Source organism: Podarcis gaigeae, assembly GCF_964106915.1.
Source record: "Podarcis gaigeae genome assembly, chromosome: 13".
Lineage (NCBI taxonomy): Eukaryota > Metazoa > Chordata > Lepidosauria > Squamata > Lacertidae > Podarcis > Podarcis gaigeae.
In genome coordinates this window covers 19,415,626-19,438,069 of record NC_139689.1, presented here as the reverse complement: position 1 = coordinate 19,438,069, position 22,444 = coordinate 19,415,626, and the positions used below count along the sequence as shown (strand labels likewise).

The 22,444-nt window shown below is 46.0% G+C and overlaps 1 protein-coding gene across 1 annotated transcript in view; it reads right to left on the bottom strand.

Moving 5' to 3' along the window:
• The window catches only part of PRKCG (protein kinase C gamma), a 50,382-nt gene that overhangs the window by 19,984 nt on the left and 7,954 nt on the right, over positions 1–22,444 (bottom strand). The window contains exons 2-5 of the mRNA XM_083707811.1: positions 12,126–12,157; positions 5,703–5,785; positions 3,329–3,440; positions 1,111–1,242 (exon numbers count right to left, since the gene is read on the bottom strand). Of these exons, the coding sequence (XP_083563937.1) occupies positions 1,111–1,242; positions 3,329–3,440; positions 5,703–5,785; positions 12,126–12,157 (359 nt within the window). The remainder of the gene's footprint in view (positions 1–1,110; positions 1,243–3,328; positions 3,441–5,702; positions 5,786–12,125; positions 12,158–22,444) is intronic.

Sequence of the window (22,444 nt, the reverse complement as noted above, 5' to 3'; positions counted from 1 at the left end):
ACGACAGCCCACTTTCCTGTCTATCATTCTCAATTCACCTGACACCATTTCAGATGTATGCAGAGCAGAATGCCTGGAGTTTGCGTCTGCATCTGCTAAGATTAAAAAAAAATTAAAAAGAAGCTTTTTAATTTGTGGCATGACAGTTTCTGTTTAAAAACTGAGGGCTCACTTTTAGAATATGAAGATTCCCAGTTAAAAGATATCCCTGATGGCTGGTACCTGCCAAAAAACAAGTAGTACTGGTGGCCCAAACTGCATCCCTCTGCAAGAGATGCAGAGAGATGAGGCTGGCTTGCCTCTCCATCAAGTTCTGCTGAAAGACCAGGAAACTTCTGGCTCCCATCCAATTTTTTCCATTCCTGCTGTTCACTACAAGATCCCTGTAACTAAGAATTAGTGCCTGGGCTTGCTTTTTCCCTACTCCCTTTTCCTTTTGTGTTGTGTCTCTTAGAAGGCAAGTGCAAAGGGTGGGATTTGTCAGCCACTGTGGGAGACTTTTTCAGCTGAAGAAATGACGTTGTTATGCAGTTGTACCTCCTCCCCAACCTCTCAAAATCACTTGGGCAATGGGGCTGCCTTACATGTGTCGTTGGTCCCTTAAAGGCAGAATCAAACATCCTGAACACCTCAGCTTTTATTTCAGTTTTATTTAATAACAACAGTTCTAGTCCTCGTCTGCTATAGCAATAAGCTTTGCACAACGGCTGTTGAAATCTCAGTCGCTATAGAAGGGCTGAGCAGGATTTTCCCTGGCCAAAGAGCAGAGGCTCTGATCTAGCTACCCCATCACATCTTCTTTGCTCCCTTAAATATGAGACAACTGAGAGAACTGAGAGCAGCATAAGAGGAAAGGAAGGGTTCTCATCCTAGTTCATCACAGGACTGGGCAAAAAGAGCTACTGCAGTTTGCCATTGAGAAGAGAGAAGAGATGGAGCCAAACATTGGTTTCCTCTTGAGAAGGCAATCCACAACTGGAGCATTCTGTATTGTTGTCTCCCACCTAAGTTCCAATGAAGATGTCAACAAAGAGTCAGCTTCAGGTGAGAGCAGGCCAACCTATTCCTATTCTTCCCCACTTCCCCCAGTCACCACCCTTCTCTTCTTACCAGTCACATGGATCTCGTCACTCCCAAATGTCTCAATGTGGAGCTGCAGGCGTCCCCTGCGTTCTGTGTGGTCCACACCACACAAGCTGGGCACACAGTGGACGCAGCGCTTGTGCACATTCATCTCACAGCCTGCAGGGGGCAACAGAGGTGGGCGAGTTAAGCTAGGACCAGATAACCAGAGACAGCAAGGCTACCGTTCCCTCTGCAGCATTTAGGCTGCCATCCTAACCCCGCTTACCCGGGAGTAAGCTCCATTTAATTCAATAGGACTTCTGAGCAGACATAGGAGGGTCCAGGCAACTAACTGGTTAGTTGTTTTTTTAAAAACAAACAACAGAAAAACCAATGACTTCCAATTCACTACAATTGTGTTTTAATTAATTCAACAGATTTTAAAGAAATGTTTTGATATAGGATACACAATATGCTTGGCTTACATAAAACTGGGCAATTTCAATGTATAGATGATGATGATGATGATGAAAATTTCATCCATTTGGCAGTTTCACGTGCATGAATTCGCAAACGTCACAGAGCCTGTCCATGTCTGCTCAGGACAATCTGTAGGTCCTTCCTTGCGATAGTGATGTGTGCAAAACTCCATCAGATTCCTCTTACTCCAAATACAAATGTGGGTATCAATCCAGCTGTTGTTAATAATGACTAGCTCCCACTGAAATCCATGAAGCTTAATTTAGTGGTTAAGCTAGACCTAAGAGGGACGCGGGTGGCGCTGTGGTCCAAACCACTGAGCCTAGGGCTTGCCGATCAGAAGGTCGCCAGAAGCGGCTTAGTCATGCTGGCCACATGACCCGGAGGTTGTCTGCGGACAAACGCCGGCTCCCTCGGCCTATAGAGCGAGATGAGAACCGCAACCCCAGAGTCATCTGCGACTGGACCTAACGGTCAGGGGTACCTTTACCTTTAAGCTAGACCTACACATGCAGAAGACGAAGATGTGACAAGAGGAAGCTAGTCCATATGGATGCATGGGACACTTCCCTCCACCTGCCTGCCTGCCTGCCTGCCTTCTTTCTTATAACTGGTTTAAGAGGTGGCACTGCTGGCCAGCTTCCTCCTCCTGATTTCAGTACAGTGGTACCTCAGGTTAAGTACTTAATTCATTCTGGAGGTCCATTCTTAACCTGAAACTGTTCTTAACCTGAAACACCACTTTAGCTAATGGGGCCTCCTGCTGCTGCCGCGCTGCCGGAGCACAATTTATGTTCTCAACCTGAAGCAAAGTTCTTCACCCGAGGTACTATTTCTGGGTTAGCGGAGTCTGTAACCTGAAGCGTATGTAACCCGAGGTACCACTGTACTGCCCTTGTAGAGCAGAGAGGAGGAGAACAACACTGCCTGTCATTGCCTCTAGCTCCACCTGCTGGTGGTCTCTTTGCCTTCCAACCTACCAATCCCAATGGGGATCAGTCCATACTGGGTGGGAATGATGTGATATAACAGCCTATAATACCAATTCAGACTGCAGACGGGTGAATCTCTCCTAGGTTTTCTGACTGGGTATTGTTTACTTGAGGAAATCTCCCCCCTGCTGTCTTCCTAAGAGGTGCAGTCTATTTTCTTTCATCTCAGGGCACCATCGTCTTGTCCTGCTGCATATGTAGATCCAGCCTCAATCACAGCTAATTTCCACTACACTGAGGGCATGGATAATACACCCTCTGCCTTATCGGTCCACTTTCTAGACTAGTTGATGTGTATGCATGGGTGTAGCCAAGGAGAGGCAGAGAGGGGCAACGGCCCTCCAATCAATAAAAATCAATAAAAATACATAGCTAACCGAGGTTCTTCTACCCCCCACCAAAAGGTCTGCCCCCCAACAAAAATCCTGCCTACGCCCATGCATGTATGGACCACTTCTCCTAAGTCATTGAAAAGATGGACATCTGCAACCTCAGCCACTGTTGAGGCAGCCCTGGAACATAGTCTTAATAGTAGTGGCACGACAACTACCTCCACATTGCAGATGTAGAGCGGAGGTTGAAGAATACCACCTTACCTACCCAGTGCACTCATGATGGAGCCAGTTCTGAACTGAGGATTTCCTGTTCATAGCACACAGACGTAACCCCCACGCCACAACAGCCCTCTGACAAAAGAGGCTTTTGCTCTGGAGAGCCCATGACACGGTTAGCCTTTACAGCACCACAGGATTGAGTTATTTCTTTTTTGCAGAAGGCAAATGGTTACTCACAGGTGCATTTCATCCCCTGGTGCACCAGCCCATAGAGGAGTGAGCCGCAGTGATCACAGAAGGTTGGGCTGCTGTAGCTGTGAATTTTGAACTTGTGCTTGTTCCGAGGATCCTGTCAAAGGGGAAAGGCACAGAAGCACAGCATCTATGACGAAGGGAACCTACACACGATTCTCTAAAACACTTTCGTCTTTTGTCCTAGTTCCATCCCTACCAACACCACCCGTAAAAACCTCTGGCATGCAGGTTGTTAGGGGAGACTCAGTCCCCCCCCCCCGCCCCCTCTTAGAGGTTGGAAGTGAGAATGCACAATTGTTAAGAAGCACGTGGAAGGCAAAAGCTATGGCTTGGAATGTGAATGTGCAGTTTGTGTGCAAGTGAAAAGGACGTTTTATGAGAGTGCTCATGGAGTGGAAACAAGTACATGAGAAAAAGGGGGTGCACAATGTACATTGTGACACCCAGGGGAGCACTAGAAGCTGCAAGCATTACCGTATTTTTCGCTCTATAAGATGCACTTTTCCCCTCCTAAAAAGTGAGGGGAAATGTGTGTGCGTCTTATGGAGCGAATGCAGGCTGCACAGCTATCCCAGAAGCCAGAACAGCAAGAGGGATCGCTGCGCAGCAATGCCTCTTGCTGTTCTGACATCTGGGATTCAGAATATTTTTTTTCTTGTTTTCCTCCTCCAAAAACTAGGTGCGCCTTATGGTCTGGTGAGTCTTGGAGAGTGAAAAATGTGGTATTTTTCTTTTACTCCAATATCAGCACAGTGGCTGGAGCAACCTAGCCACATGGACAGAGTATAAATAACAATATTATTATTATTATTATTATTATTATTATTATTATTATTATTCGCCATGTTGGAAGGGCAATCAAGACCAGAGTCACGGTGTATGGAGGACTTAACCTCATCTTTCCTCTCCCTACAAAGGTACAATTCATCCCAGGAGGGAAGCTCACCTTGAAGCTCCCCCCCAGATGTAATAGCAATTCGGGAGGTTTTTAATTGGGAACACATCACAAAAGGTACAGGTTAACCTCATGAACAGCGGCTATTTAAATGGTGGGAGGTGAACATGTTGGGAATACATGTTGCTTCCAGTGACACATTTAGCACCATGTGTAGTTTGGCCCTAAGAGCCTTTGAAAATGAATGCTAGGGATTGATTCTGGGACCTCAAATATAGATGCTATGTGTCCTCCTACCACACAATTGTGGATTATGAACATGAATTGGGGGGGGGTCTATGGGTGTGGATTTCCATGACTATTCTATGAATATGTACACAATACATTCCACAAGCATGTAGCACTGCTTAGATATTTCAGGAAATAAGCGGTATAGAAATAGTTGCAATAAATAAACAAATAGGTGTGCATGCTAGCACAAAAACATACTCAACATTCAGAGCACAATTGGGGTGGCAGAAACACATAATTTCAAACAAAACCACATAGTACAGTGGTGCCCCGCAAGACGAATGCCTCGCAAGACGAAAAACTCGCTAGACGAAAGAGTTTTCCGTTTTTGAGGCGCTTCGCAAGACGAATTTCCCTATGGGCTTGCTTCGCAAGACGAAAACGTCTTGCGAGTTCTTGCGAGTTTTCCCCCTTTCCCCCCCTTTTTCTAAGCTGCTAAGCCGCTAATAGAGCTAATCCGCTAATGGCTGTGCTTCGCAAGACGAAAAAACCGCTAGACGAAGAGACTCGCAGAACGAATTATTTTTGTCTTGCGAGGCATCACTGTACTAAATGCTAGATTTTTAAACACGTGTGCTTCACAACTCTGCCTTTAGGGCCTGGGTGCCATCAATGCATCTTCTTCTCATGTAAGAACATGCAGGTCTGGGCATGCATGTTACAAGCTTGGATGCAAGTGAAGCTGCATGACACATGCCTCAGTGCATGCAACTGAGAAGGCACTCGGGGGACAGGTAATTCTGTGCGAAGCAGTTCTGCAAGGCAATTTGTTTGCAACGGAAGGAGGGAGTCAGGCAAGCCCTCCCATCCTTCCTTATTCCTTCCCTGGGATTTCCAGGCCAAGGACAACAGAAATGGGACAGTGTCAGCCTCATGAAGACATCCACTCCCCACTCCCCCTCTCTGCAATATAAATAGCAAGGAAACCGGGACACTCACCTGGAGTGGAGGAGTGAGGCCTGAAGTCCTGGCTGCCAAGCCCTCCCCACAGTACTCTGCCCACCAAAGTCACGGAAACAGAAGTGGTTAACTTATCTATTTCCCCCACCCCCACCAACCCATAATTTATTTTCCTCCCACCCCGACAAATCCCCATCAATTTTGGAGGCAGCAGCAAAAAGAGTTATAAGTAGCCACTTATAATTTGACAATGTGAAGGGGTTCACTTACATCTGTCTGGGGTCCTTTCCCAGCTCCTGGGCACTCAAAAGTGACAAATTCATGACATCTCTTGTGTAAGACAAAGCTGCACACTAAGAAAGGGGACGGAGAAAGAGAGAAAAGTTTACTGGGGAAAGGGTGGGGGGATTAAGTGCTGAGTAGAAAACTAAACATGGCAGAAAAGGGGGGGGAATACCGTATTTTTCGCTCTATAAGACGCATCAGAACACAAGACGCACCTAGTTTTTGGAGGTGTAAAACAAGAAAAAAATATTCTGAATCTCTGCGCAGTGAAAGCAGCAATCCCTCTTGCTGTTCTGGCTTCTGGGATAGCTGCGCATTCGCTCCATAAGACGCACAGATATTTCCCCATACTTTTTAGGAGGGAAAAAGTGAGCCTTATAGAGCAAAAATACGGTAAATGTTTGTTGTTCTTTATTGGAGGAAACTGCGTCACGAAACCATACATGTCCCAGGTGTCTAGCAGCAAAAAAACATGACCATGTGACATTACCGTATGCTGAGGCAGACCATTGGTCCTTCATTCCAGGTTGCATACAAACCACAATTAAAGCACATGACCATAGCTGTCAATGTTTCCCTTATTTTAAGGGAAATTCCCTTATTCCGAATAGGATTCCTCGCAAGAAAAGGGAAAAGTTGACAGCTATGCACATGAATCCAGGGATTCCCCAAAGAATCCTGGGAGCCGTAGTTTTGCTTTGCTTTTTGAAATGTGATGGGTAAGCTACCGTTCCCATGGTTCTTTGGGGGAAGTCATGGGCTTTAAGTGAATGGTGTGTACACAGCCCCCGTGTTATCTATTCTGGCCGGCAGCGGCCGGCTAGAGTCCCTTTCCTATCCCTGCTACTTGATCATTAAAGACAAAACAAAACCTGGACTGAACGCGAGACATTTTGCTCGCAAAACATGAGGCCCACCACTGAGCTATGGGATCTTGTCCCGGCGCTGGAACTTAGTACTCTGTGTTTAATGCTGTGGAGAAAACTATCACCTCACTGGCTTCTGGCACTGGCTGTGGCAGATTAGAATCTTTTCTTCCCCTATCCGCTTTCACTGAAATGGTGAAGGCAGGGAAGGCGGACCCTAACCTTTTACCACCTCTGTGTTAGTATGCCAGGCTGTCTAAATGGGCCAATATTCATATGTGCTAATTGATCTTGACTTTGTACTCATGGGCTTTTCCATTAAAGCCAAGCAGCAAAAGTGCAAGGAGTGAGTGGGCTTTCTGGGGGGAGAGGAGAGACTGGATATTTATTAGTCTGCAAATGCAGGTGCAGGGTGAGGGGGTGACTTTTCTCTCCTTTCCTCCCCCCCCCCCCCACGCCTTCAGCATCTTCAGGCCTGAGATTTGGAAGATGGGTCTCCATGGCAACAGGCGGGGGACGAATCCACAAGTACCCGCACACAGCGGGGGAGGGGGATCGGACGAAGTCAGAGGAAGGGGGCAGGGAAGACTTTTGCTCAGGCACACACACACACACACACACACACACACACACACACTGACATCCTCCGAGACAATTAGGATACAGCCCTCTCCCAGAGAACCTAGCCCTGCTTTTCACTTATCCATTCAGCGCCCCCTCCCCACAATACAGTTGCCCACGTTTCATTTGCAGCTGGGCCGAGATAACAGGCATTTGACCTGCAGCAAACAGAAGGGGATCATGTGCAGTCCAGACGCTGAAACCTTTGCCTGCTATTTCCTGTTCATCTTTAAGATGCCATTGTTGTTTTGCTGCTATTTCCTGCGTATCCAGCCGCTGTAAAATACACAAGGGCAGCCCAAGCCCATGAATTTCTAGCCAGCTGGCAACCCCTATCCCTGATCCATATCTCTTGCTTGCTCACTTTTGTCAATGCCTTGGGTTCCCATGGCAACGGATTTACCAACTGAGCCATTGCCCTGTGTGTGTGTGTGTGTGTGTGTGTGTGTGTGTGTGTGTGTGTGTGTGATGTCCAGCGTACATAAGGGGAATTACAACACGAAGTGGAGGTGGTGGGAGCTGAGACCTAGAATACCTAAGGGTGGGGTGGGAAGGGGCAGCAATGTTACCCAGAGGGCTATGATGGAGCATGCCTGGATCCAGAATTCCTAAATTCTCCAGGAAAGGAATGGCGGCTGATGAGTTAAGAGAGCAAACTGGGTGCGGGAATGAGCATGTTTGGGTCCTCTCAGCTGGGTAAAGGGATGCATAGTTGGAAAAGCAGGATATGATATGGGACATCAGTTGATTGGCAGGTGTTGACAGAGCTGGCAAGTGAGGAGTGGGGTTGCTTAGCAGCCGTAGTGTGGTTTCTTAGCAACCGGCAGGTCTGGACACAGAGAGCTGAAGATGTGTTTTGCAGAATGTAATAAAGTTGCGGGGGGGGGCGGTTAGGGGGGAGGCAGGCAGGCAGGGGGAGATCCTTAGGCCTCCATGGGGAAGGGAAACCTGAACCTAGAACATGCACTGTGGAAAGAAACAGCACGGGGAAGCCATAAATATTAAACTGGACGGGAGCTGACATGAATGTTTGTGAAAGGCAGGGTAGGGGCATCTCCAGGTGTTAAGTGCTGGCTTGCCAGCATGACTCTTCTTCACAAGTGCAACTGGTAGAGGAGGGAATTCCACACAAGCATAGGGGCCTGTGAAAATGTGCAGGGATGGGAGGCCCGAAATGTATGTTCATGGGAGAATTTCTGCACGTGCTCACATGCATGAGGGTGAACGTCAGAGAGGGGGGCTGGATACCTGTCGGAGAAAGGTGTCTGTGGGGGGCCACGCATCTCATGGCAAGCGAAAGGGCATGAGCACATGGCAGGGCATGTGCTTTTACATTTTCATTGGGTGTGCAGTAGAGCACATCCATGCTGTCTAATTAAGCACAATTGTGTCTACGGCCCAGTTCACATGTCATGAAGGGGCCTAGAAGGGCTCTTTCCCCTGCTGACACTTTTGTCTGAACCAGGAATCGTCTGTTTTGCTCCAACGAACCACAGTCAGTATGCCAAGAACAAATCTCGTTGATAGGTTGTGGTTTGTTGGCAGTGAAACAAGACGCAGTCCCTGGTTAAGACATAACGCTACGCCAGGGCTCATGAATTTCTTTCTTCCGTATGCTTGCAGAGAGGAGCAAAACAGACCAGAAAGGCACAACCCAGTAAGCAATTAACTTATGTTTTTCTGTGACATGTGAGAAAGGCCTATGGATAAATGAGGGCCTAACCGCGCATGGCACATGTTGTTTATCATTTTGGCTTTTTACTTATTTTGCAAAAAAACCCTCGCAGGATGTGGTTTTTCATAGAGGCCTGAAGGATATGGGTTACCAACCGCTTACCCTCCAGTTTGTTTGCTGAAGGGGGGGGGAACATACCACAAGCTGCTTCCCCTACTCCCAGCAGAGGAAAATATATAGGTGACTTTATCTTTTCCCCTGTGGGATGAAAACCAAATTGTGTGTGATTTTCCACAGGAAGATACTGGAGGATAAAGGGATAAGGAGCCACTGTCCTCTTCTGGTCTTTAGTGGAAGGCTGCATACTTCACAGTGCTGGAGAGCTGGTGTGATCAAATACAGTGGTACTTTGGGTTACAGACACTTCAGGTTACATATGCTTCAGGTTACAGATTCCGCTAACCCAGAAATAGTACCTCGGGTTAAGAACTTTGCTTCAGGATGAGAACAGAAATCGTACTCCGGCGGCGCAGCAGCAGCAGGAGGCCCCATTAGCTAAAGTGGTGCTTCAGGTTGAGAACAGTTTCAGGTTAAGAATGGACCTCCGGAACGAATTAAGTACTTAACCCGAGGTACCACTGTAGTGGCTAGAGTGCCAGATTAGAACCTGCGTGATCCCACTCAGCTATGAAGCCCACTGGGTGACCATAAACCAGTAACTCTGTATTCGATTGTGTTTACATTATCATTTACTCTTCCTCCAGTGCAGTCTCACCACAGGCTTTTGAATCTGTGTACGCACAATGTTACCCACAATGCAGAGCTATTCTGTACTTCCTTGAGAAATACTGCTGCTTTGAAGCCACATTCACTTCACGGTGAAACTGAGGTGTGTACACTTGAGGGAGCCATTGCACATGGGCAGATGGCAGCTTCATGAATATGAGTCAGAGGGGTTGCAGGGCCTTGCAGGGGCAGGGAAAGCAAATAGGTCATCGGGTGCAGTCATCTGGTGTGTACAACAGCATACAAATGCAACTCTTGAAGCAAAGGGTTGGGGGTGGAGACAGATGATCTTGCTGCATTGTCAGCCATTAACATGTACATGGCCTGAGTCTAGCCTGTGTTGTGAGATTGTCGTCAGAATAAAGCGGAGAGGGAACCATGTATGCAGTCCTAAGCTTTTTGGAGAAGGAGAAATAGATAAAAATGTAGTCAATAAATGTATATATGTATTTAAAATCAGGGGAGTAGGGAGTTGCAAGGTAACCACATATGACAGCTTCATGCGGAGGTTGATCCGAAGAATTAGTGCATCTTCATAGATTATAATTTCCTATGCAAAAAACAGTCCCATGGACCACAGGATGATCCAACCTCTCCATTCTTAAGGAAATCAGCCCTGAGTGCTCACTGGAAGGACAGATCGTGAAGCTGAGGCTCCAATACTTTGGCCACCTCATGAGAAGAGAAGACTCTCTGGAAAAGATCCTGATGTTGGGAAAGATTGAGGGCACAAGGAGAAGGGGACGACAGAGGATGAGATGGTTGGACAATGTTCTCGAAGCCACTATCATGAATTTGACCAAACTGCAGGAGGCAGTGGATGACAGGAGTGCCTGGCGTGCTCTGGTCCATGGGGTCACAAAGAGTCAGACATGACTAAACGACTAAACAACAACAAAAAACAAAAAGCAACAACACACCACCATTTCTATACAGGGGGGAAATGTGTATACAGTAATGGCATAAAGTGCAGGGTTTGTTTCTGGGAGGGTGTGCAGGGGGCTTCTGAGATGAACATACACGGTGGAAGAAAACACTCCTGATAAATGCACAAAATGTGAAGTGGATACAAACAACTCCAAACATACTTTGAACATGTTTTGAGTTGTGGTGGATTTTGTTGGCCCTCCAAACATATTGAAACCAATGGAGGTAGGATCTTCTAAGTATGAGGTGAAGGTTTATGGCTAACTTTACAAGTATCTTGGTGGACGGTATAATTGCCATCTTCGACACTACTGTGCATATGTATACTGGCATACACATACACACACACACACACCCCTGACCGGGGTGGGGGAAGAGCACAAGGAAGCTGGAGGCAGGTGCAAATGTGAAGGTAAATTTGGACTGAAGTGTCAGGTACAAGGGGAGCGGAAGAGACAGAAGTGTATATAAAATACAAGAAGAATGAGAGAGATTTCACAGCCCTAAAATAGACGAAGAAATCTAGTTCAGCGAAACAATAAAACCTGGCTCAGGGGCCATGTGTGTGTGAACTGCCTGATTAAAAAGGGAATTAGGGAAATTAGAAGCAACCCAGCCCAGCACCCACACAAATCCAGCTCTCCCTTCCTACTAAGAGCCTGTGAGTCCTGAATCCCAGCTCTTCTGTCCCCTACATGCCAGCCTGTACGCCACAGGAAGTTACTCTTCTCCCAAAGAACCCAGGTGCCCTGGCTCTTATTTAAAAACTTCCCTAAACAGGGTGCTTTCAGATGTCTTCTAAATGTCATATAGTTTATTTCTTTGACAGCTGATGGGAGGGCGTTCCACAGGGCGGGTGCCACTACCAAGAAGGCCCTCTGCCTGGTTCCCTGTAACTTCGCTTCTCGCAGTGAGGGAACCGCCAGAAGGCCCTCGGTGCTGGACCTCAGTGAACAATGGGGGTGGAGACGCTCCTTCAGGTATACTGGGTGAATCCTGCCCTTTGTTCCCAGCTTTTCTGTTCCAACTAGATCTGCTGCTTTGTCTTCCCACAGAGGTTCTGTAAATTGAAAAGCTACCCAACAGAAACAAATTCAACTAGTGTATCTTCTCCCTAACTCCAAGTCACAAGAACACTGTTCTTGTTATGATCTGTTGTAAAAGTCATGGAACCACCATCAAAAAGAAATATTTCAAGTTACAGCAGCCCTTTTCCCCCAAGAGCAAACTCCTGGCCCAGAATTTGTCTTTATGCACATACAAACTGAGTGGAGAGAGTGCCTCTGAGGTACATGCAGAGTGCACTTCTTCCCTGAGCACTGACGTGCTACAAGCAATCCACCACATTATCTGGGCTGAGGGATGCATGTGGCTTCCGCTCCTGCAACCTCTCTTTTATAAAATTGCAATTCCTTCCCCGCTGTGACCCTGCTGGGGTGCTTCATATGCCTGATTGTGCTTTCACAACATGTGGTGCTCTCCTCATGAAAGGAGGACCAACCCAGAGAGGAAAGCCAAAAAAAAAGTTCTTACCTAAGCACTGGAGCCCCTGCTTTCCAATCCCCCTGCATAGAAAGTTAAAATAAAAAGAAGGAAGAAAAGAAACAGGTTGTTAGCTCACACAAAGCGTAGGATGCCAGCTTTAAGGAGCACTCAGCTAGCAAATCCCTTAGATGTGACTTTAGCAGCACATTCATGTGCCAGGGAGAGGTGGGGGATAAGACAGACTTATAGGAAGGGAGTCATGCTGAGTGGTTAGAATGCCAGGAAACTGTGAATTTCAAAAATGCAAAGTCTCTTTTACCATGCCCATACAAGTTAGGGTTGCCATACGTCTTAGACAAGTCACTCGGGGGCAGGGGCTCAACATTTTTGGGGTCTTCCTAAAAAAAGGGTTGTCCTGGTTTATACTTTTTGAAATATGGCAACCCTAATACAAATTTATGTTCATTAACTGGATAATTTAACTTACAATAACAATAATCCTCCTGGTTACATACTCATAATCCCTAATATGGGTTACAATCTCCATAAGCAGAGGGTGGAGACAGAATCCTCCATTCTATTACACTGACGATAATTATCACTGGGTGACTGAAAGCACAATCCGATGGATTTTATTTACCAGTAGTCCCACTGTGTTTGGGCGGGGGGCATACTCCCAGGTAAGTGTGTGCAGGATTGCAGCCTCCATGCATTATTATTTATTAAATTTATCAATCACTTCACTCTCTCACTCTCTCTAATCAAAAAGTAACTCAAAGCTACACACAACAGAAAAGTAACACATACATTAAAACCAGCATAAAACGAAAACAAAATGAAATCTAAAACTCATTTGTATTTTTAAAATACACTAATTCCAGCCACTGAAGGAGGCCGCAGATGATTAAAAGCAAACAGCCTGGAGAAAGTTAAAACTCCCCCCCCCCCTCGTGCCTAAAGATAAGTAGCTATGGCACCAGGCATGCCTCCCTGGGAAAGTGTTCTGTAAGTGGGGTGGGGAACCACCACTGAGAAGGCCTGCTCTTGTGTTGATGTTCTCCACACCTCCCTCAGAGGGGGAACACGGAGAAGGGTCTTAGATGATGAGCACAGGGTTCAGGTTGGTTCATGTGGGGAGAAACGGTCTTTAAATTAGTATCAGATACAGTCTTAGCATCTTTTACTGCCTGAGGCAAAGGACAAGATGACACCCTCTCTCCCCACATTTCCATGTGCAGAAGCCAACACTAGACTAACAGGTAAATCTTATTTCAACACTGACAATGGGCAATTCTGTTCTCCTGTGGGCAGAATGCTACTTTAGGGGGCACAGGGCCCTGAACATCTCTTGTCCAACAATTTGCTGCTGCTCCTTATCCTCCTCACCGGCACAGGTTGACCACAGTCAGAGCCACGCTACACATTTAAGGCAAATAAAGGTAAAGGCAAAGGGACCCCTGACCATTAGGTCCAGTCGTGACCGACTCCGGGATTGCGGCGCTCATCTCGCTTTATTGGCCGAGGGAGCCGGCGTACAGCTACCTGGTCATGACTAAGCCGCTTCTGGAGAACCAGAGCAGCGCATGGAAACGCCGTTAACCTTCCCACCGGAGCGGTACCTATTTATCTACTTGTACTTTGAGGTGCTTTCGAACTGCTAGGTTGGCAGGAGCAGGGACTGAGCAACGGGAGCTCACTCCGTCGCGGGGATTCAAACCACCGACCTTCTGATTGGCAAGTCCTAGGCTCTGTGGTTTAACCCACAGCGCCACCGCGTCCCATGGCTTCCCCCAAAGAATCCTGGGCACTGTAGCTTACACATTCACACAGTGACAATTCCCAGCACTCTTAACCAACTACAGTACCCAGGATTCTCCTGTAGTATGAGCCTTTAGACTGAAGCAAGGGGGGGGGGTGGAACAGCCAGGATTCTTAGTTAAATATGTCAGCTAGTTAAATCCACACATACGCACATGCCATGGTAATAGTCTCCAAGAATTGACAGCCAGTATCTCAATGTTCCACCAGCTCTAACAGACACTGGAGATGGCAAAGCCTCTTTCAGCATGTAGGGAACGACAGTGTGTGTGTGTGTGTGTGTGTGTGTGTGTGTGTGTGTGTGTGTATCTGTACTTCTCTTTGTAGTCATTAGAATACTGATGATGTCGCTTTTTTATTTTAAGGTTCAGCATTTGGCTTTAATTAAAAATGCACAAAAGGAATAAACTAGCCAAGCAGGAGGTTATGATGACAAGAGCAACTGGGAACATGAGGAGGGGGCGGGAAACATCTCCTCTCTGCCACATGAGGAGGGGAGCTGCAAACATCTCCTCTCTGCCACATACACAAATGCACACATATTTTAACTCATGGTAAGTTTTTAATTGGGCACTAGAAAGCTGCCTTGTACTGAGTAAGGTCATTGGTCCATCTAGCTCAGTATTGTCCACACTGACTGGCAGCAGCTGACCAGGGTTTCAGGCAGGTGTCTCTCCTCACCCTCCCCAGAGATGCCAAGGATTGAAAGTGGGGTGCTAATCAGGATAGCCAGAAGCATAAGAGGGCAGGGCTCCCCGACCTTTTAAAAGAGGGGATTTCGGCAGGTGTGGAGTCTGCTTACTCCGGGTCTAAATATAGATGAGAAATACAGTGGTACCTCGGGTTACATACGCTTCAGGTTACATACGCTTCAGGTTACAGACTCCGCTAACCCAGAAATAGTGCTTCAGGTTAAGAACTTTGCTTCAGGATAAGAACAGAAATCGAGCTCCGGCGGCGCGGCGGCAGCAGGAGGCCCCATTAGCTAAAGTGGTGCTTCAGGTTAAGGACAGTTTCAGGTTAATAACGGATCTCCGGAACGAATTAAGTACTTAACCCGAGGTACCACTGTAATAGGAAATGGGGGGGGCATGGGGGAGGAGCCTGAGAAATGTAGCACACTTTGGCTGTTTGTGAAGGAAAGGGGTTAAGGAGCAAGAATTAGGATTCAGCAGTCCTGAGTTCTGAGCAATCAGAAAGAAAGGAATTCTGGGCCAGGAATGGTGGTCATAAATTTTGTTCCTCCTGCCCACCCATCCGCACAAAAACAAAAAAGGGGCATGTCTAGTTCCACACAGTAGTTTTTGTAAGCCCTGCTCATGCATGCAGGGTTTTTCCCAGCATCCACACGACACTGTCCTCACCAAACTGCTATTCTGCATTATTTTCTCATTGCATCCAGTTTTACTGTATCGGCAGAAATTCTGATACGCAAACAAAAAAAGGTAGGAATGGTAAATCCAGAGTAATGGAGGGGGGAATATGGGATGGGATTTGGAGGAAGAAGGTGTTGTGTGGAAGATGTAGAAGATTTTGTGCCATTAAAAACAAATAAGACATGCTGTGTACGCATTACTGGCTTAAAGCACAGCAAGGCTGTTCTTTTTCTCAGTTTGAACCAAAGCTGGTTTGTGGGGAAGATGCGTCAAAACCCGAAATGCCGTATTTCACAAGAAAGAACTGTATGGATACAGGATATGGATTGTGGCTGGAGTCATGTGTATACCATTTCTCAAACCAGCAGTGGGAGCTCACTGGATGCAGAGCAAACAGGAGTGTGTGCGTATCGTGTGCAACATTCCCCATCCCTGCATATCCTTGTGGGGGAATGCTCTACCTGTTGAATTTCTGCAGGGCAGGAAAGTGTGTGTTAAAAGCAGAGAGTTTCTGCCATGAAGGGAAGGCAGCAATCTTACAAGAGGAGTGTGGGTTTGGAGGGGGAGGGTATAAAGGTGGCTGGCATTGAGGAAACCACCCTTTTATTCCAGATTAAGGAGGCAGTCCTATTTGCATTTCACCTGGGAGTAAGTGCCACTGAACTCAATAGGACTTACTTCTGAATAGGAACAGGTAGGACTGCACTGTAATCCAAGGTAATTACCACTGCCTGCCAATTCATGATCGCTAGCAAGGATAGTAATTCCTAAGATGTGTGACAGGGCACCTTCATACAAGATAGATAGACAGACAGATGATAGATAGATAGATAGATAGATAGATAGATAGATAGATAGATAGATGATAGATAGATGATAGATAGATGATAGATAGATAGATAGATAGATAGATAGATAGATAGATAGATAGATGATAGATAGATAGATAGATAGATAGATAGATAGATGATAGATAGATAGATAGATGCACCTTGTGAATCTACTGCAAAAGGAGGCTGCCCACCGCATCTCTGAATGAGTCCCTGTTCTTGCCTCACCTCTTCCAATCACCTTCTACGGGTGGCAAGCCATTCTGCTGCATGTATTCTCAGGGAGTTGGACTAGATTACCCTTGGGATCACTTCCAACTCTACAATTCTATGGTCATTGCTGCAGGAAGGATGAATTCATACAGCAAGAGATGCAGCAGGGTTACATGCCCACAATTGGGTTGAATGGTACTCTTATTCAGCAAAACAGTTACTGGATTATACTGCTGTTTTTAGTGATGAATTTATTTATTTATTTGTTTATATGAAATTTTATTATGTATATTATGCTCTTACAAGTTGGAAGCTTGTGAGGGCTTGGCCCTGAAAGGCAACCTAAAAATATCTTAAATAAATAATAGAACAGTGACTCATGCGGAGGCCCAAAAGGTGGGCTCTTCCTTCTAAGGTAGATCTTCCTCTTGGGGTAAATGATACATAATCACAGCGGACATGTGTTTTAAAACTGGATTCTTATAGGGAGGGGTAGAGATGTAGGACCAACATAAAGCATAGTATGCGAGGGGGGGGCTGAATCCTCCTCACACCCATGCCTCCCCCAGGCACAAAAACAGCACTATTTCCCAAGCAACTTTTTCTTTACTGGCGCTCTAAGAAATGTAAATAGATGGAAAAGTTTGGTGGAGGAGACTTGGGAAGATTCATGCCCCTTTCCCTCTCTCCAGTATTGTGTTTTCTATCTCCACCCCACTTTATAGGAATTCACCCCTCCCACATTCTAACATGTGAGTACAACAGGGGAGTGTGTCTCCCATTTATCACCAAAAAACTGTGAAGAGGAAAAACAAACTTATTTTTAAAGACACACACACAGAGACCCCCCTCCCAAACTATGGATAAGAAATGTGAGCTGAAGTATGTTTCGTAGCAATTACTCCACAAGGAGAGATCCTGAAGATATATATGCCTGAGGGGCGTTCCCTTCCCAGGCCTGAGTGGGTGAATACAACCAGAGAAATTGACCCAGAGATTCTGTGGAGATATTTTAAGAAAAAAGGGGGTGTATTTTAAGAAAAACAGCTCATATCTCTGGGCCTGACAAATGTTTGGAAAAGGAAAGCTGGCGGGGTGGGGCGGTGGTGGTGAAGACCCTGAAACATTTGATCCGACCTCTTTTGGGGGGGGGGGAGGGAGGAAAGACTAATGGGTGCAGTGAAAGGGTTTGATTTCTCTGTTTCTGACTGGTGTTTTTCTTTATTTCCCCCCACTACAGGTCTATGTCTTTGAGTTTCCAGATCCCTTGGTGTTCCAGGGATGGATCAAAGCCACGCTACATCTTTACAGCTTTTAAAATGTGAGGACAAAGACGGAGCAGGAGGTGGCCAGAAAGGATGCTGAGATATAACCCAGAATTGTAGGCTTTGAATTTTTGGGCAAAGAATAGATTCTGCCCCACAGTTCGGGTTGCCAGCCTTTTCCCCGGTCCCTGTCAGAGCCTCTCTGCCTTTCACAGCTGCCTCATGGCAAGTGGACATTTGACAGGTGATGCTTTTCTCTCAGTGGAGGAGCAGCGAGGGGGAAGCCTAGAGATCCCTTAATGGGGATCAAAACAAACAAGGCTGACAAGCTGAAGATGGCTCCTGTCCTAGTTCCTTATCTGCAGTTCCTAATTCCCTATTTTTTTAGCTGTTTTTTTTTTTAAAAAAAAAAACAGGTTCAGAACAGTACGGGAAAGTGGGAAGGGGGTTAAACACAGTTGTACACCAAAATAGGATTTGAACCACCCCAAACCATATATTCCTATAATGGGGACATTGTTGTGTGTGTGTGTGTGTGTGTGTGAGTGATCTACTGACTGGTGCAAGAGTCGACACCCTTTCAAATAGGGTGTATGTATCATCCCTCATGTTAAAATCACAACTATAAAGGACTCCGGGATCAGAAAGTACCTCATGAAGACTTACCAAGGACTATTTGGGAGCGCAGTGCCCCAACCCTTTATTATAATTGTTATGTTAATGTGAGGGTTGAAGAAAACCCACTTGCAAAATTGGACAGCTCCTTACAGCAGCACATAGGAGGCAGTTTCTCTGTTGTATGGAAATATGATCTAAGGTCGTTCGTTGATTATCTGAAGGGGCAGACATATTTGAAACTTCATCCAAGATTCACCCTTGCTCCTTTAAGTCAAGTAGGGAGCCCGGGCCTGCAAGTAAACAATCAGGAACGACCCTGGGGGCTCATCCATACTTCCGCTTGTCCTGTGCCTAGAAAGCACGGGTCCAAGTAGTTTCCCCTTTGCCTCGCTCCTTTCCGAGGGAAAACCCACTCTTTAGTGATAGATCAGAAGAAATGGCGACCTGAGGAAAACTTGAATTGCTGTTTGTTCTGATTGAGCGCCAAAGAGCAGCTTTTCCTGAGGGAAACCAATGGGACATGAGGAAGTATGGATAAGCCTTTAGTCTCGTGCCTGTTATGCCCTATAACCAGCTCAATAACCCCACCTGTTAAGGGGTGCTGAGCAAAAGAACAAAATAAAAGCTTCAGATTAAGCCACCAGACGCCTCAGAGAAGCCCACAAGCAGCATTTCTTCCCATCTTCCTCCTCGCTGAGTTCTATAAGGGTTAACACTGAGACTAAGGGCATAAGAAGTCCTCGCTGGATCAAGCCAATGGCCCATCTAACCCATCATCCTGTTCTCACAGTGGCTAACCATATGTCTATGGGAAGCCTGCAAGCAGGACCTAAGCACTAGAGCACTCTTCCCTCCTGAAGTTTCCAACAGCTGGAGTTCAGAAGCATACTACCTCTGACAGAGGAGCTAGAAAAGAGACATTAGAATTAGTAGCCAATGATGAACAGGGAAAGACTGGGTTTATATAAATATTTTTCTGTGTGTCCATGAGAACACGTGTTTTAATCATTCCAAAACTGCACACAGTTCAATGCTTGCTCTACATAGACACTTCTGATTTTGCTGGGGCGTGCATAATCTTGGAAAGTGATGCCAAAATAAACAGGCACTGTGTGGTGTGTGGTTCACACCGGCCCCCTGCTCCTCTGCTCTGCATTTAACAGTAGCTTGCTCTGAAGACATTAGCAGGTGATAATGTTTGCCACCAGGCCTTGAAACGTTTTTTTACTGTATTTGCTGATGTTTGCACATCAAAGTGTTGTGAACGGTACAGGAGGAGGTCAGGGGGTTTTCCACTGATAAATCTGGAAACTGAAGGGGGTTTGGGAATAAAGTTCAAGAGAGAGTTCTGTCTGCATAGAACGGAGAACAGGCAAACATCTGCAGATGCCCACCATAGTAGGTGAATGTCAGCAGAATCTGTAACCATAAACTGTAAGCCTTGATGATTTAAAAGGAACTTGCTGCCACATAAATGCATGCAGACCTAAGAAGAAACAGTTTAATTGTCAACCTCTTTAATTGTCAACCTCTTTAATTTAAGTTTAATTGTCAACCTCTTTGAAGGTAAGCAAGGAGGGGCAAGGTGGCAGGTGGGTAGAAAGAATGACCACATGGTTTGTCCAACCCATGGCCAGGGTAAAGGGGCTTCACTGTACAATTTGTGGATGGGTGTGGGTGGATGTACACACACACACACACAAACACATTTAGTACTTAAAATCCAACAAAGCACGAACTGTTAAACGGATATGTCAGCAATTCTTATTCTAATATTACAAACCAACCAGTAGGCTGGCTGACTTTGCTTCCTCGCTGCACACCACTTATTTTATTACGTTGTGGCAATTAACACTCATGTTTTTCAACACTTGGGTGCAGCTGTACTAAACAGACAGGGTGGAAGGAAAAGGCATCTAGGTAGCAAAGGGCATGGACTGGAAGTGGCACAAAGCATTCACAGCTCTAGCAACATCTAGCAATACTCCCCTACCCCACCCTTTGCTCTGCATGCTGCAGTTCAGTAGCACCAGAATCTAGAAGGAGTTGCATTGTGATGCAGGACTCAATCCCTCCTGGCTCTGGAAAAGGGCCTTCTGTTTTTGCCATTGTGCTCTCAGTGGTAACCGGAAATTGAACTGCAGACCTTGTTTTAAGGACCAAACCATAGGCTATACAGGAAAGCAGTGATGTTTCCCCCAATTTAAATTCCTAGAATTTCATTTAGAAATCTTCCCCAGCCCTCCATGGAGATGATAGGGACTGCACTTGGGGCCTTCTGCTTGCAAAGCATTAACATTAACACTCTTTCAAGGCCTATCTTTACAGCCTTAAGGACTAGAAACTTGGTTCATTTTACTTGAAAGCTAAGATTCGCAGGATGCTAACTTCTGCACACCATGTCAAAATGCACACGTGGCCCCATGCTTTAGCAGAATCTCAGAACTCACATGGTTTGTTCATGGCTGTGTTTTTTCTTATGGACCACGCAAGCATGCTTATTAGAGAAATGACCGGTGTGGAGAACATATCATTTGCAATTGTGCTTATGGAACCAGGAGATGGTAGTTATTCCCACTTCACTGTTAGTTGTTCTTGGGGAGCTACTTAACCAAGGTGGGGGGATCTGTCTTGTGTCTCTGTCTCTGAGGTTTAGGACACTTCCAGACTGTTGATGTTTTCATGTGGGATTCAATCACATACTGGCAAATTAAAGTAGCATAATCAAAGTTGACTTGGTACTCTTGCAACAAATCCACTTCCTCAAAAACCCAGACTTTTTGTGGGTAGCAATTGCATTGTGAAGCCTCCCCATATATAAGATCAGAATGAATTTGTGTTGTCTAACCTCCTTGCAAACAGTGTACAAAAAAATCAGGATGAATGTTCAATAAACAGGCTGTCCGGAAGTGAGACCTTGTTCTACGGAAATCAGCAAGCAAAGCTTTTCATGACACAGAGCTAAACACCTAGTATCAATTGCCTGGTAACATCTGCAGACCAAACTGCACTTTAAAGCAGGGGAGTAAGCGTTGGTTCAAAAAGGGGCTACCCCACTCTTCACTCCTGTTTTGCTGGTAGTTATCCAGGTGAAGATCACAGTCAAGAGCACCTTGCACGAGCTTTGGCCAACAAACCAGCTGAAATCCCTCCTTTCTGACTAGGAGATGCAGCACGCTCTCATGCATGCAACAGTAACCTCTCATTTTAACTGCTATGGGAATGCATTGGCACTGGGCTGCCCTTGAAAATGACTCAGGAGCTTCAGGTTCTGCAGAATGCAGCAAGCCTGCTCATTGGCTAGCTTGAGTAGGAAAGAGTGTTTTTACTCTGGTGCATGACCCATCTGCACTGGCTTCTGGTTTGTTTGCTTCCTTGCCCAGTTCAAGGCAGTGGTCCTAGGTCCTGTGGCATCATGGAATTGTACAGTTGGAAGGGACCACAAGGACCATCATGTCCAACCCCCTGCAATGCAGGAATCTTTTGTCTAATGTGGAGCTCAAACCCACAACCCTCTACCAACTGAGCTATCCCAGCATCTTCTCCCTTATATGCCACTGCACCTGCTCTGTAAGATCAACAGGTGAAATGTTTTAGTTTCAGAAGGACCATATTTATGGTGGTAACTTCCATTTAAGACCTTCTTCCCAAGAGAGACTGGGCTGGTTGGCCCCTTTCCCGAATGAGCATTTGACACACTAGTGGGAACTGTTTGGTTTCTTCAGCCTTTGCCAGCATTCTGTTCCACAGCCCAAGCAAATGCACATTTACTCAAAGTAAGTCTCACTGAATACAGCGGAGTCTTACTTTCATCAGACTGCAACTTTGCTTCTTGCCTTATGAGCTGGGAACTGGATTTGTCCCTCTATTGTTTCTTCTCTGCCTTAAATTCTAGCAGAGTTTAGGGTTGACGGTCTTCATTATTTTTACTTTTCTGCTTTTGCTGTGTTTAATGTGTTTTAAATAGATGCTCTGTATGTTTGTGTTATGTCACTTTGAGCACCCAATCTGGGCTACAAATGTTGACTCACGAGATTTTATAAATAAATAAAGAATAAAATAAATACGAGGGTAAGATCTGGGTGTCTATGTGGCAGGTCCCCAGCTGTCACATCCCCCAAATGGGGATGGAAATGTTTGTATGTCTTTGGAGTTAGTAGTTATTATAAAGATTTCTGTGCCCTCTGCTATGTGAGTCATTAACAGAGATGAGGGGTTTAGCATATTTTGTCTCTGCCTGACACTAA